Raw genomic sequence first — 12,819 nt, 5'->3', positions numbered from 1 at the left:
CTAGTCTCTATTTGTTTCTGCAGTTCACCAACAATATTCTATAATCCAGAATAAACCAACTTTCCTTATGACAAATCAAACTCTTGGTGAGAAAAAAAATATAATGCAAATAAATTAATTTATTTCTATAAATACGTTAAAAATACATTTTCTGACCAGAACTGACTTGACACAAATAAACACAAAATTACAAAAATTATGAACAGCCTTTGTCAAGACCAAACCATAAGAACTGCAACCTGCTGATGTTATGAAGTTGTAAACGAGGACCTCGCCATTATAAATGCATCATGAGTGCAACATGTGCTCTCTGTGTGCTTTAACACTACTACGGCATATCAGAGATAATACCAGCTCGAAAATAAATTATAACTGAGCACAGTAACATGGGGTATAAACCACACGTATGTGTTTAAAGGGTCACTGACGGACAGATAGAGCTGCTGACTGGAATTTGCAAAGTGAGTTTTCAAAACACATACATAATGTAAGGTCTTTCAAAAAAACTTTCACAGAAGAAAAATGAAAGAAAAAAGTGAAATCAGACAAAACCTGACCCAGAGTTAACAGAAGTAAATCAATACATGTTAAGCCCAACTTTTTACACAGTTGTAAAAGTCTCATTATTAACACTATGACTGTAAAGTCACTACTTAGTCTGATACTGTGAGCAGCTGTTTCAATCACTATTATGGGAAAAGGTGAAATAAATTCATGTCTTACTGGGCTGAAGCCTTTCGTGTCATTGCAGTTGAGAAAAAAAACATTCTGTTTTTAGTGTGTCACAGTAATATTCACCAATTTCTCAACTGTTATTTTCTTTTATAAATCTGTATTCTCAAGTGGCAAGTACTGATTCCTTTAAAATCATTAAATCAATATCAAGATGAGTATTTCAAGCAATATTGGAAAAAAAAGTAAATAACATGCAAAGGATTGCTTTGTACAAGCCCAGCTTGTACTGTTCCTGTGGTCAACTATATGGCTCTAAAACAGTTTCATTTATAATCTAATTTTATATTAATCTAAGGGATTTTACAATAGAAACCTCCAGTCAGGAAATATGGGTAAATGGAAAATGTCCAAGCCCTTTCAGACAGTGGTCCTGTGTGGACAACAAGTTCCTTTTTACCTGTAGGCTATTACTAAATCTAAAAAGGTTTCATGACACAAACATTAATAATCCAACATTAATATTACTGTACATACCGAGATGTTATGCTGTTTTCTGGGTTTTACATGAGCAGACATCTCTCCAACATTGACCATGAATTAGTAAGCAACACGGTGACATTAGCCAGTAATGTTAGAATGGCTGTTATGCTGAAAGTGTCAGGTGCCAGGTTGATGCTGCTCACAAACTGGATGCGACTGTCTGCAGCATCATTTGAAGGAATGACGATGAGTTTGTAGTGGACAGTTTTGAGAAAAACTGAGTGAGAAATACATCACAGAGCAGTTTCTGTCAGTTCTGGCACCTCCACCCTGGTCTGCCCCCACTGTTGTCATTCTTCCTCTCTGTTGTGTTTGTTCTGTTGTTGTGTTTGTTTTGTTGCTGTTGTTGTCTGTTATGTTCCCTACGGCATGGGAGGAGAAAGTAATGTGTGGCGCTGGCCTGCCTTCCATCTTTCATCACGGGAACGATGCAGGGGGAACACTGGCCAGGAGGGGGAGCTTTTTCACTCTGCTGCTCCTGTACTGCCTTGCTAACGTATTTTGGGTTGGGAGCAAAACTTTGAGTCACAGGCATTACTCCGTTGATATAAAGGGGAAGGCTTTTAGGGCTGGGAGTACGTGGAGGGCAGGCTGGGACCAAGGGCACCCTTGGAGGAATTTTGGGAGGTTTGTCTTCGTCATTGTCACTGATTGACCATTCATTGGTTACCGTCTTTGTGAGAGAAGATGGCTTGGGTGGAATAGGTCTACGAGGAGGGATTTCAGGTTTCTCAGTGGGACAGGGTGTCAAATTGCTGTGAGGATGGTGATCAGCAGGACCTGAATAGGAGTACCGAAGCCATGGAGATACAAGCTGGTCAGGCTTTTTCCTATAAGAGGTATCCTCGACTGCCATCAATGTCCGCTCATCGTCCTTTCTCTTTAGCTGCTGCCCCTGGGTTGCATATTTAACCCCATCTATTGCCCAGCCCTCAGTGTCAAAGCCTGATCCAGTGTTAGTTCCTCTACTCATCCATCCTACGGCAGCTATGCTGTCCTCTGTGTTTGGCCAAGAGTGAGCAATACCAGACCCAGCGGTACCACCATCCAAGGCTTTCTCCTGATAGGCGTAGTTGACTTGGCCATAGCCTCTGTAGGTGCCCCTGCTGGAGGATCCATAGTGGACAGCCTTGGGGCAGCTCTTCGGCAACAGGCGGCGGCGGTCATTGGTAAAAAACTCCACCTCGCTGTCGGCTGCCTCGTCCAGCATGAGCTCCGCAGGGTCAGGCAGAGGTGGCAGGGGCTTGGACTCTCTGTGACAGCCCTCCAGCATGGTCAGCCTCTTGAATGAGGGGACCACCTGGTCTCCTTCCTGGAGCTGCGGTGTGTCGTGGTGCAACGTCGAGTGATAGATATCGGAGTCGAAAGGCAGCTGGGATAAGGAGAACTTTCCTGGGAGAGGGGTAAAACAAATATAAAGTTATGACTTGAAACTGGAGCTGGATAGCTCAGTAGGTAAGAACGACGGCCAGAGATTGGGGGTTCAAACCTCGGTTGGGATGAGTCTCCAGTAAGAGTTCGTGGCTTAGACTCACAATGCTATACAAGCCAATTACCTCTCAGATGTATGTCACTTTGGATTAAAGCGTCCGCTAAACAAAACTGTAAATCATAACATATTGAATGGTAATGTAAACCTGAAAGAGCTGCTTTCTAATACAGGTTTTTAATCAGACTGGAAAGAAATTCCTCTGAGAATTAGAGCCAAGAGACAAATTGTCATTAAAAAACAAAAAAAACTGACAAAAATATGAATCTATCATAGAGATGCATTATGTGCCTATGATAGATTCAACAAAAACCTACTTTTTTATTTCATTTAATTTCATTTCCTTATCTAGAGGAATACAACAGGACTAAAACCATGTTAAGCTTCTAGAGTTTATGCTGTGATCTTTGCAATGCTTTTTTATCTCCCAGTGTAGTGATTAAGTGTTATTTCTTAATTTGATGCCTTATTTTCTACTTTGCCCATGTCTGTCTGTCCTGAAAGAAAGAGGGGTTGCTCCTTTAATCATTCTTCCTGAGGTTTGTCCCATTATTTTATCTGTGAAAGTTTTTTGAGTTCTTCTTCATCTGAATTGAGAGTTTTTGGATTGGGGGGGTGTCATTTACTGTATCTACCCTCTTTCGTGGGCATGTAAAGCCCTTTGAGACTCTAACTGAAGCTAAAGGGATATATATATATATATATATATATATATATATATATATATATATATATATATATATATATATATATGGGGATGGTGTGGTTGAAGTGCAAGGCTTTATAGCTGTTACTATTACCGAGCCTGTGATCATCCGAGGATGGAAATATGTGTAGGCCACAGTGTTCCTCCTATTCTGAGCAAGTGAAACGTCTGTTTTCCCCCCACTATCTGTCTAAACAAAGCAGAAAAACACGGAGAGGTCGGTCTGTTAAACCTGCTGTTTGTGCGCCGTTTGTATAAATCTACAGCATAGGAAACAGGAGAGGAGGCACGGTGGAAAAACAATCGCCTAAGCTATCGGCCTGTTCAACAAACATCAGCCACAACACCCTGATTGACCGCAGCAATCGCCTTCTTTTATCTGAGCGGAGAGCAACAATCTGAAGGAACTTCCCATAACCTTCTCCACAGCTTCCGCAGAAACATCCGACTCGCCCCAGACCACAGGAACAGCTGGTGAACAGACAGACATATCTTTCCTTCCTGCCCTCTCTCCTTCCTTCTTTCCTTTCTTCTTACTGCTCTCATTTGACTTCTCCTATGTCGCTCTACCGTGATAGAGAATTCTCTCACTTATAGTTTTGGTTTCTAATGATGGTAAAATTATCTATACTCACTTAATCTGCCTTTGTACATGAAATGGGGTTTGACTTTGCCACCTTTTTAAGACAATATCTGCTTATATAAAGTACATCAAACAGTTACTCTAGTGCTTAATAATAACATATTTTGTATGAAGAACACTTAACACTTGATTAAGGATTTAACTTGTAGCTAACGCCCATAATTTGCATGGTACAGGTTGTTAGTGGAAAGCAGTTCTGTAAAAAGAAGCCAAGTATCATAAGAAAAAAACAAAATAGAAGTCTTAATTGACACATTCAAAACCAACGTTATCACACATTCACAAGTATTTTAGTAAATGAGAAATTCTCTAATAATGACCCATTTTCCAGTAATGGTCAGTTTTCCATTTCCAGTTTTCTCTGTGGTCGAATAATGTAAAGGACGTTTGAAAATGCAAAACTCACTCTTAAATTCCTTGGACACTTTCTGCTGGCGAGGCGCTGTCAGGCTGTGTTCCATGTCTGCAGCCAAACCGAAGCTCAGGCTGCAGGACAACAAGAGAGGTTAAGGGTTGAGAAATCCATAGGGAAACCAACATATGTAAATGATTCCTACACATAACTTATCACGAGTAAGTCATGAGCATGACAACAAACACGACATATGCACTACCACATGACCTATTTGGCACTGTTAGTGAAGACAATCTACATACTGTATACATACTTACATACACACACACACACACACACACACACACACACACACACACACACACACACACACACACACATATATGTGTGTGTGTGTGCGTGTGTGTGTGTGTGTGTCAAGGGGTATTTGAACCTCATTTGATGGGCCATTTGATGAGATTAAACAAATCGTTAAGAAGAAGAAAATATCGACGAAAGCCCTGTTAATTCAATCCGTCTGAGTTACTCTGCTGCTTTTGCTCCTTTGTATGATCATAGTATTCCCCACCTTCACTGACTGTGCCTCTGTATGAAATGAATTGGTTTTATTTTTTAAAATATAAGAGATCCACCATTCAAAAGTAATGATGCATCCTTGAGAAAAATGAGAACTGGCATGAAAAAAAGCATTGATCTTCAGCAAGATTTAATATTAATTAAAACATTTTAAACTGTTATTTAGATAATAACTAATTATCTGCTTTAATTACAACAAACCAGGTGATGAGGATGTGTAACGTCAGAGAACAGTTTTCACAACGAAATTCAATATTCGAGAGAAGCAAGCACAGACTTTTTGAAATGCCACGTATGACATAACGATTCCCGCTAAGCTGATGATGTCTTGTACATCCAAATGGTGTTTGCGTACCTGTTGAGGTCCCGCTTGCCCCAGTAGGTAGGCCGGCTCCCAGCCATGCTGTGGCTGAAAGGGCCAGTTGTGTCTTCACAGAGGATGAGGGTCCGAGTAGCTCAGCGGAAAAGCCCCAACACAAGCCAGCTCAGCTATGATCATTATTCCTTCATTTTGACCAGAGATAAACTGCAAGACAAGAATAAAACCATAGGAATCATTTCACTGTTTTACCCCAGATATCATTAACTCTTGATACAGCAAGTTTACTGAAGCAACAGATGTAAGTAAACATTTGTCACAAAAGCGCTTCGAACCTTTCCAGTCTCTTCTGAGCCAACTATAGTTTGGCTGACCATATTGTGTGGGCTTTTGGTTGTTCCTACATAAAGACACTCTGAAATGAAAAGTGTTGTTTTTTTTATGCATTTACCAATTATCCAGGCCCTCTGGTAATTCTATCAAACAATCTTTTAGTATTTATTTTTTCACGTCAACCCACATTTCCACTCCTTTCTGAAAAACGTCTTTTGTTGCATGAATCACCATGGCTCATGGGTGTGCATCACGATTCGAACCAATAAGATTAACCAAAGCAATCTGTACAATGCCTCCCCCTTCATCAAACAAAACCTGTATCATCACTGCATTTGTGTAATGAAAGCGGATGTTGTGCAACCTGTTGGTCAGAAATAAATAGGCTGCGGTTTCTCATTTTCCCTCCTTCTTTTCTGTCGCCAACCAATCTGTTGCAATCAGTGCTACATGGAACCATCCATTCGTTCCATATGGGATAATTGGGGAAAGTTCCGTTATTGGGGAATAACGCCACTGGCATGACTTTTATCCCAAGCACAAATGAAAATCATTCAACTCCCCAAAAAAAACCCCTATTGTTCCAATTCCCTCTTGTAAATCCCAGTTGATTATGAATTATCAATCATGTTTCATCACTGATGATGCCCGCTAAACTAAATGAGATATTTTTGATGTACGCACTGCATCCATCTTTGGGGAAAATTCTGAATCAAGAGTTAAAAAGAGCTCTCTGGTCATTCACTTGAAAAAAGGAGTCTGGGATTTTATGCATGCCACCAAAAAATATGAATTTATGGACCTGTTTAGGCACGGCTCTGCAAGTACATAAAGGCAAGAGTTTGTCACTGATAGAGTACCCTAACATAAGATTTATTCAAGTAAGTGAAATATTAAAATCAGAATACTGAAGTGCAAGTTAAGGCAGAGTACAGACTTATAAATCCTGTACATGAAAAGTGAAATATCAGATGACAAATATTGGAATTGATGATTATCCATAATCCAGTCAAGATAACTCTTGTTTTCGATTTATATAGCTATGGAATTAAGATGACATGTCTATGCATTTCTTCACATGGATCCATATTTACAAACTCCCTGTGCACTTAACTCACCATAGTGGGAAAATTGCACAATCATCCAAACAACAAACAGAAAAAAAGAAACATTCGTAAACCAACATGCCGCTGTTTCCTGAGAGTCGGGGATAATCTCGCTGATATTGTAGCGCGGAGACAAAACAGAGCCTGCGTGCTCGTGGATCAGGTGCTGCCCATTCTAGTAGTGGATGATATAAAACTCTGTGTTTGGCAGCCATTTCCTGTTTTCTGATACAAAGAGGAAGACCGACTGATATCTTTTTGAGTGGAGATAAACGAATGTACTCTAGGTCAGGTGAAGGTCACTCTACCGATACATGATGACTGACTAAGCTAAATGAAGCCTGGACCCTTTGGCCCTGTGGTGTTTCATCACCAAGTGAATTTATTATCTGTGACTTGGGGGGGGGGGGGGTGTAGGTACACTCCTTGTTGGCATTTGGCGTTTTAAGTTTAGATCTTTTACAATGAATATTAAAGGACATCAAGAGACATTGCTGCCTTTTATACCATGTATTTCTGCAGTCAAAAGGACAACAATTTTCTGATTATGAATTGTAATTATCAAGTTACAAGGTAGTGATGACAATATTGTATTGCTATGGTGCAGGCTCTCAGGTGTGAAAATGTATGTATGTTTCATCCTTCGTCCAAAAAAAAAGATCACTAACACACAAGACATTCTATTAAAGCACAACCCACCAAAATGTAATTATCCTATGCTATGCTTTCAGATGCTTGCTATACAAGTGGCAATGAATTCAAGATGTCAGTAGTGATGTTAACTAGTCTAATGTGAAAGACTCTGGAACTGTGTAACATGGTGCGGTTTGAGTAATGAAATCCTTTGGTTTGACATTAAGTGAGGTCTCACTAAAATTAATCACTATGGACTGCAACAAAACACAATAACTTTTAAGGGAGAAAGCATATCAGTGAGAGAAGCTGGCCGGGACATAAACATGATGCACACCTGGATCTTACGAGATGTGGCTATAAGCAAGAAAAAGTCCCTAAACTTGCAAAATCAAAAGACACATCACTATGATCTAGTGGTGTGTACCTGCCCACTTGAAGCACTGGTTATTATCAAAATGTCCAGAGCCATTTTCCAGATTCATCAGGGGGTCTCAAGTGATCTCAAATCTGAAATATACTCATAATCCCAGTCCAACCTGAATACCTATTTAGTCCCTAAGTATTCTGAACTGATATAAACTATCTTTGTTAATGATCTGACTGTAATCACACAGTAAAACAATCAATTTCCCAGATGATTAAAAACACAAGAAAATATACTTGGCAACGCTAGTTCAAATTTTCCAAAACGGAGGTGATTTGTATGAGCAGTCACCCAGCCAACTACTGACTATACAGTAAGCTTCCCTCCTCTCATGTCACGGGGGGACATATGAGGTGTCAAACAGAATCAGAAGATGCATTTATTCTGCAAAGTCTCTCCAACCACAATGTGATCTCGCTTTGTTCCATGCAATGAATATGTGGGCTTTCAGTCTATGCTCAATGTGGGATGCAAAAACAAAAAAACAAAAAAAAAACGCAGGGCACGCATAAAGCAGACCACAAGCCACTGCAAACAAAACTCTGACATATGCTTATCTATTTGAATATTTATGTCTCTCAAAACAACCACCTGTAGTATCATTTCCATCTGTGTGCCTTGGCGATGGAAGCGGTCAAACAATCATGAATTCTACCGGCAATTACTCAGTGTCCATGAATGAGGCCACTCTCGGGCATGAAGGGGCCTTTGTTTCCCTTGACTGTGCAGAAAAAGCAAGCCTGACAATCCAACCGCACTCTCCCATGAGGTCAGGCCTGAGGACATGCCATGGAGACACCCAGAGACGGCCAAGGCATGAGCGTGTGGAGGATTGAGGGCACTGGCACAAGGGGCTGATCTTATGTTGGAAACACATGCACCCAGATAGGAGAAAACAATCCATCAACTGGTTTGTTTATCTCAGGCAGGAGCCTTGATGTATCGTCCTTGGCATGTCCTGACTTCCTTGACGGTTCTCAGGCAGCAAGCCATCCATCCACTAGTCATTCATGGTTAATAAAAACCCATTTTACTTGGCAATAAAAAAAAGCATGAGTTTAACATGACTTTGCTGTAGATAAGCTCCACTACCAATAAAAGCTGCACAATACATGAACAAATCTTTCAGTGTAAATCTTCTCATTGTTGATATTCTTGTGAATGCCAAACTGCTGCAGTATTTCATCAGAAATACACCCAAAACCCATCTCAGGCGACAACTGTTCATAAAAATTCCCGAGTTACTTCCCAGCCTTGAGCATGCACAAAAAACACTGAATTACTTTTCTATACTAAGGTGGACACAGGTGAGGACTTAAAACCTATAAATTTCGCAAAATAGATGAAGGTTCTCTATGAAAATAATTTGGTAAGGGAAAATTAAGTTAACAAAAGGTGCCTGTGGTTCCTAGTATCTCCAATAACCTGCCTATAGTAAATCCACGTGGCTTCGTTGTGGTCAGGGTAGTGTTGCAAGAGGTGGTGTAATGGCTTTTTACTCTCTCTGAAATAATAAGCACTGGAAGCCTTTAGCATCAATTAAACCGCTGTCACCAGGTAAAAATAAATCTCAAATTAAGGGAAAGCAAAGTTTGTAGAGCTGTGATCAAGTTTAAACAAGCAATCAATGCCAAAATCCAGCCCAGCTGTTCTCCTGGTTGCCTTCAGTTCTTATCAAACCCATATTCAGTTTAATTTCCCCTACTGTCTAAAAGTAGATGTATTATTAATGCATGTTAATCACCTCTATGAACAGCCAACGTTTATAACATACAGGATTTTTTCCGTTGTATCGTCGGCTAAACGCCAACACGCCGTAGAATAAAATTATTCGATCATGTTTTTGAATCGGATCGTGCCTCCCACGCGAGAGTCGAGCATAGTGAACAAATCATTTATTAGTCAGTCGTTATTGGGCCATAATTCCAGATTTCTGACTAGACTGGTGAAGACTGGGATTCAATAGCCAGCATACTGCGTTAAAGTACAAAATACAGATTCCGGTGTGAAGGCAATTCATCAAATGTCAGTTATACAGACAATAATATCCATTTAAACATATCCCAGGTTTACTAATATTAGTTCGAAGACCAACATGTAAGAGGAAATTCCCATGGAGCTATTTCAGAAATCCGATTTCTCAAAATGTCTCAAATCACGGCTCATCTACACAGAGAACGGTATTGTCCAGGGGATTAGACCAGACCGGATAAAACGTCGTAACACTACATTCTCTTGTTGTGGAAATTTACAGGCCAGTTAAAGAGTTTATAGCGATATTAAACGTCCCTGTCTGGTTTCCGTCCATGCCAGGACCCATACACACACACATACTGGACTATCTCTAAATGCCGCCTAGAACTACAAAAGCTACTTATCTGAAACGGGCTCTCGTTTATGAAGTTGACGTAAACCTTATGAACAACGAAATCAGTCGCGAAATAATTCAAATAAAACACTTGCAGAACACCGTTGATTTACAGCTGGGTTGACGGGAAAAGGCGGTATTTCCGAACACCAGAAGCCGACTGGAGTGACGCGTCTCCGGACTGAAACCTGGAGCGATTATCGGTGATCTTTGACGAGAATCGAGCAGCCTGCCTTTCTGAATAAAACACTCCCCAGATGTCTAAAAGAGGATTAGCTGTGTTATTACCAGGTGAAAGAGGCGACAATATCCGACTGGGTGTAGACGGCATGCATCGCCTTTCCCTAATCAGGCTTTGAGATCTTTACATCAGTAAATCATCTCAGGATATTTCGCTCGAATTAAAAAAAAAGAAAGTTAATGTTGTTTTAGAAAAGTTTTAAATCACAATTTGTTTTCTTATCACCTTTCCCCCCTGCTCAAACCATACGATCCCTGTTTTCCTCGAATATTTAAAGGTAATCTCATGAGTGAACAAACTACCAGGGTTACTTACAGTGGAAGTAAAGGCGAACAGAGGCGGGTGGTACATGTGGGTAGGGATTACCGGTACCTGGGCCAACGCAGATTACAGTGTTAATCCTAGTCGGATGATACACCATCGCGCTCGCACTTGTTTAAACCACACGTGCTCCGTCCTCCCTCCTGTCAACATGAAACGATGACATTTACCCGCTCGCATCTCTTTATAATGGATCTAGCACTCGGACATAACTCCACCCAAGTTTTTTTTTTCTTAAAGGGAAACATCCACCCCTAAAATGAAGTTAACGTTATTCATTCTTGTCTTGATCCATGTTCAATAATCCAGGTGCAGAATCCCAGAATGGTTATTCATTCTTCCGGGACCGTTCGAGTCACTGCAGGATTTAGCTTTTACATCATTCAATTCTTTTTTCTTTTTTCTTTAAAATGTACTTAAGAATTAAGCTTTGGCCATTATTTGGAGAAAGCAGTTATTGTAGTAATGCTTGTGAATAGGCTGTGTAAGAAAGATTATTATTTGACGTAACTTTGTGTACGTCCTTGGTCTATCATAGCCTATATTTGGTACAGCTGGCAATGCCCACAAAACTGATGTCTAATTTAGGCCACTGTTTACATAAGAAAATTAACAGAGTAAACCTAATTCATAACATATTTTTTTGTTTTCAATTGTTTTTATCTAAAAAAAAAGTAGAACAGTAGTCATAGCACTAACAAATGCAATGTAATAGAGTTTAAATATACCCCCAATATGACGAACAATAGGTCATCCCTCCCTCCCACCCATGTGGCGACCAGAATCCTAACCCTCCCATCCCACAGTAGTTCTACATTGCATAGTAAATAGATTCATAGATTTACAACAATAAAGCAACATGCACTTACATACATTATAATACCATGCTTGCTTGCACATATTCAAGCCAACAGCTGTTTAATATCTGCTGCTGTAGAGGCCCATGCCTGGACAGTCCTTTCTCTAGTCCTGTGTATTCTAGCTATAGATTGTTCCATATGTAGTATGTTCAGAAAAGACATCAACCATTGAGTACAGTAATGAGTATGAGGATAATGTATAATAATGTATGACGAGGAGTCCATCTTAGAGCTAGCATTTTTTTCCCTTTTTTTGCTGCTGTAAAATACAAATTATATTTGAGATTTGGAGGGCAACAGATCAAGTGATGAGGTATCGTTCAAAATCAGCAACCTGGGGGGGCAGGGTATATGCACACCCAGTAAATCTGACAGGGTAGAAGATACTACCTTCCAGAATGAGACCACCCCAGGGCACTCCCAGTGCATTTGCATGAATGGGCCCATAGATTACAGATTGGAGAAGAGTTTCATGAGGTGACGTTTTCTAGAAGTCAAGTAAAGTCTATGTAAAAAACTGAAGTGAATAAATTTGTGATTAGGGTTTTTAGATTTGCAGTCCCAGTTGTCCCAGGTGGTAAACCAATCAACCTCACCAATGAGATGGTCAAAATCTTTTTCCCACACCCAATGAACAGGGAGAGGACTAGAGAAATTCAGTAACTGACCTCACTTCCTGATTCACTATCCCCACATCATCCAACTTTCTCTCTCTCTCATTTTCTTCATTCATCAGCCCCTGAAAGTACCCCTTCCACCTTCTCAGCACACTCTCCTCGCTTGTCAGCACATTTCCATCTCTATCCTTGATCGCCCTAACTTGCTGCAAATACTTCCCAGCTCGCACTCTGTCTAGCCAATCGGTACAAGTCCTTTTCTCCTTCCTTAGTGTCTAACCTCTCATACAACTCACCATACGCCTTTTCCTTTGCCTTTGCCACCTCTCTCTTTGCTTTACACTGCATCTCCTTGTACTCCTGTCTACTTTCTTCATCTCTCTGACTATCCCACTGCTTCTTTGCCAACCTTTTCCTCTGTATAATTTGCTGTACTTCCCAATTCCACCACCAAGTCTCCTTGTCTTCCTTCCTCTGTCCTGATGACACACCAAGTACCTTCCTAGCTTTCTCCCTCACTATTTCTGCAGTGCTCGCTCAGCCATCCGGCAACTCTTCACTACCACCCAGTGCCTTTCTTAACTCCTGCCTGAATTCCACACAGCAGTCT

At 40.5% G+C, this 12,819-nt stretch overlaps 1 protein-coding gene across 1 annotated transcript; it reads right to left on the bottom strand.

The window, feature by feature from the left end:
• Positions 1 to 115: 115 nt before the first annotated feature.
• On the bottom strand, positions 116 to 10,875 carry LOC130106743 (ERBB receptor feedback inhibitor 1). The gene is made up of 4 exons (XM_056272975.1): positions 10,727 to 10,875; positions 5,340 to 5,510; positions 4,460 to 4,539; positions 116 to 2,607 (listed from the first exon to the last, which is right to left on the bottom strand). Exons 2-4 carry the CDS (start codon positions 5,384 to 5,386, stop codon positions 1,466 to 1,468), a joined length of 1,269 nt encoding a protein of 422 aa, XP_056128950.1. The 5' UTR covers positions 5,387 to 5,510; positions 10,727 to 10,875; the 3' UTR covers positions 116 to 1,465.
• Between the last annotated feature and the right edge of the window lie 1,944 nt (positions 10,876 to 12,819).

This window comes from Lampris incognitus, chromosome 2 (assembly GCF_029633865.1).
Source record: "Lampris incognitus isolate fLamInc1 chromosome 2, fLamInc1.hap2, whole genome shotgun sequence".
In the NCBI taxonomy this organism is placed as follows: Eukaryota; Metazoa; Chordata; class Actinopteri; order Lampriformes; family Lampridae; genus Lampris; species Lampris incognitus.
Note: the sequence above shows the minus strand (reverse complement) of the source record. Positions and strands in the feature narration are given on the sequence as shown.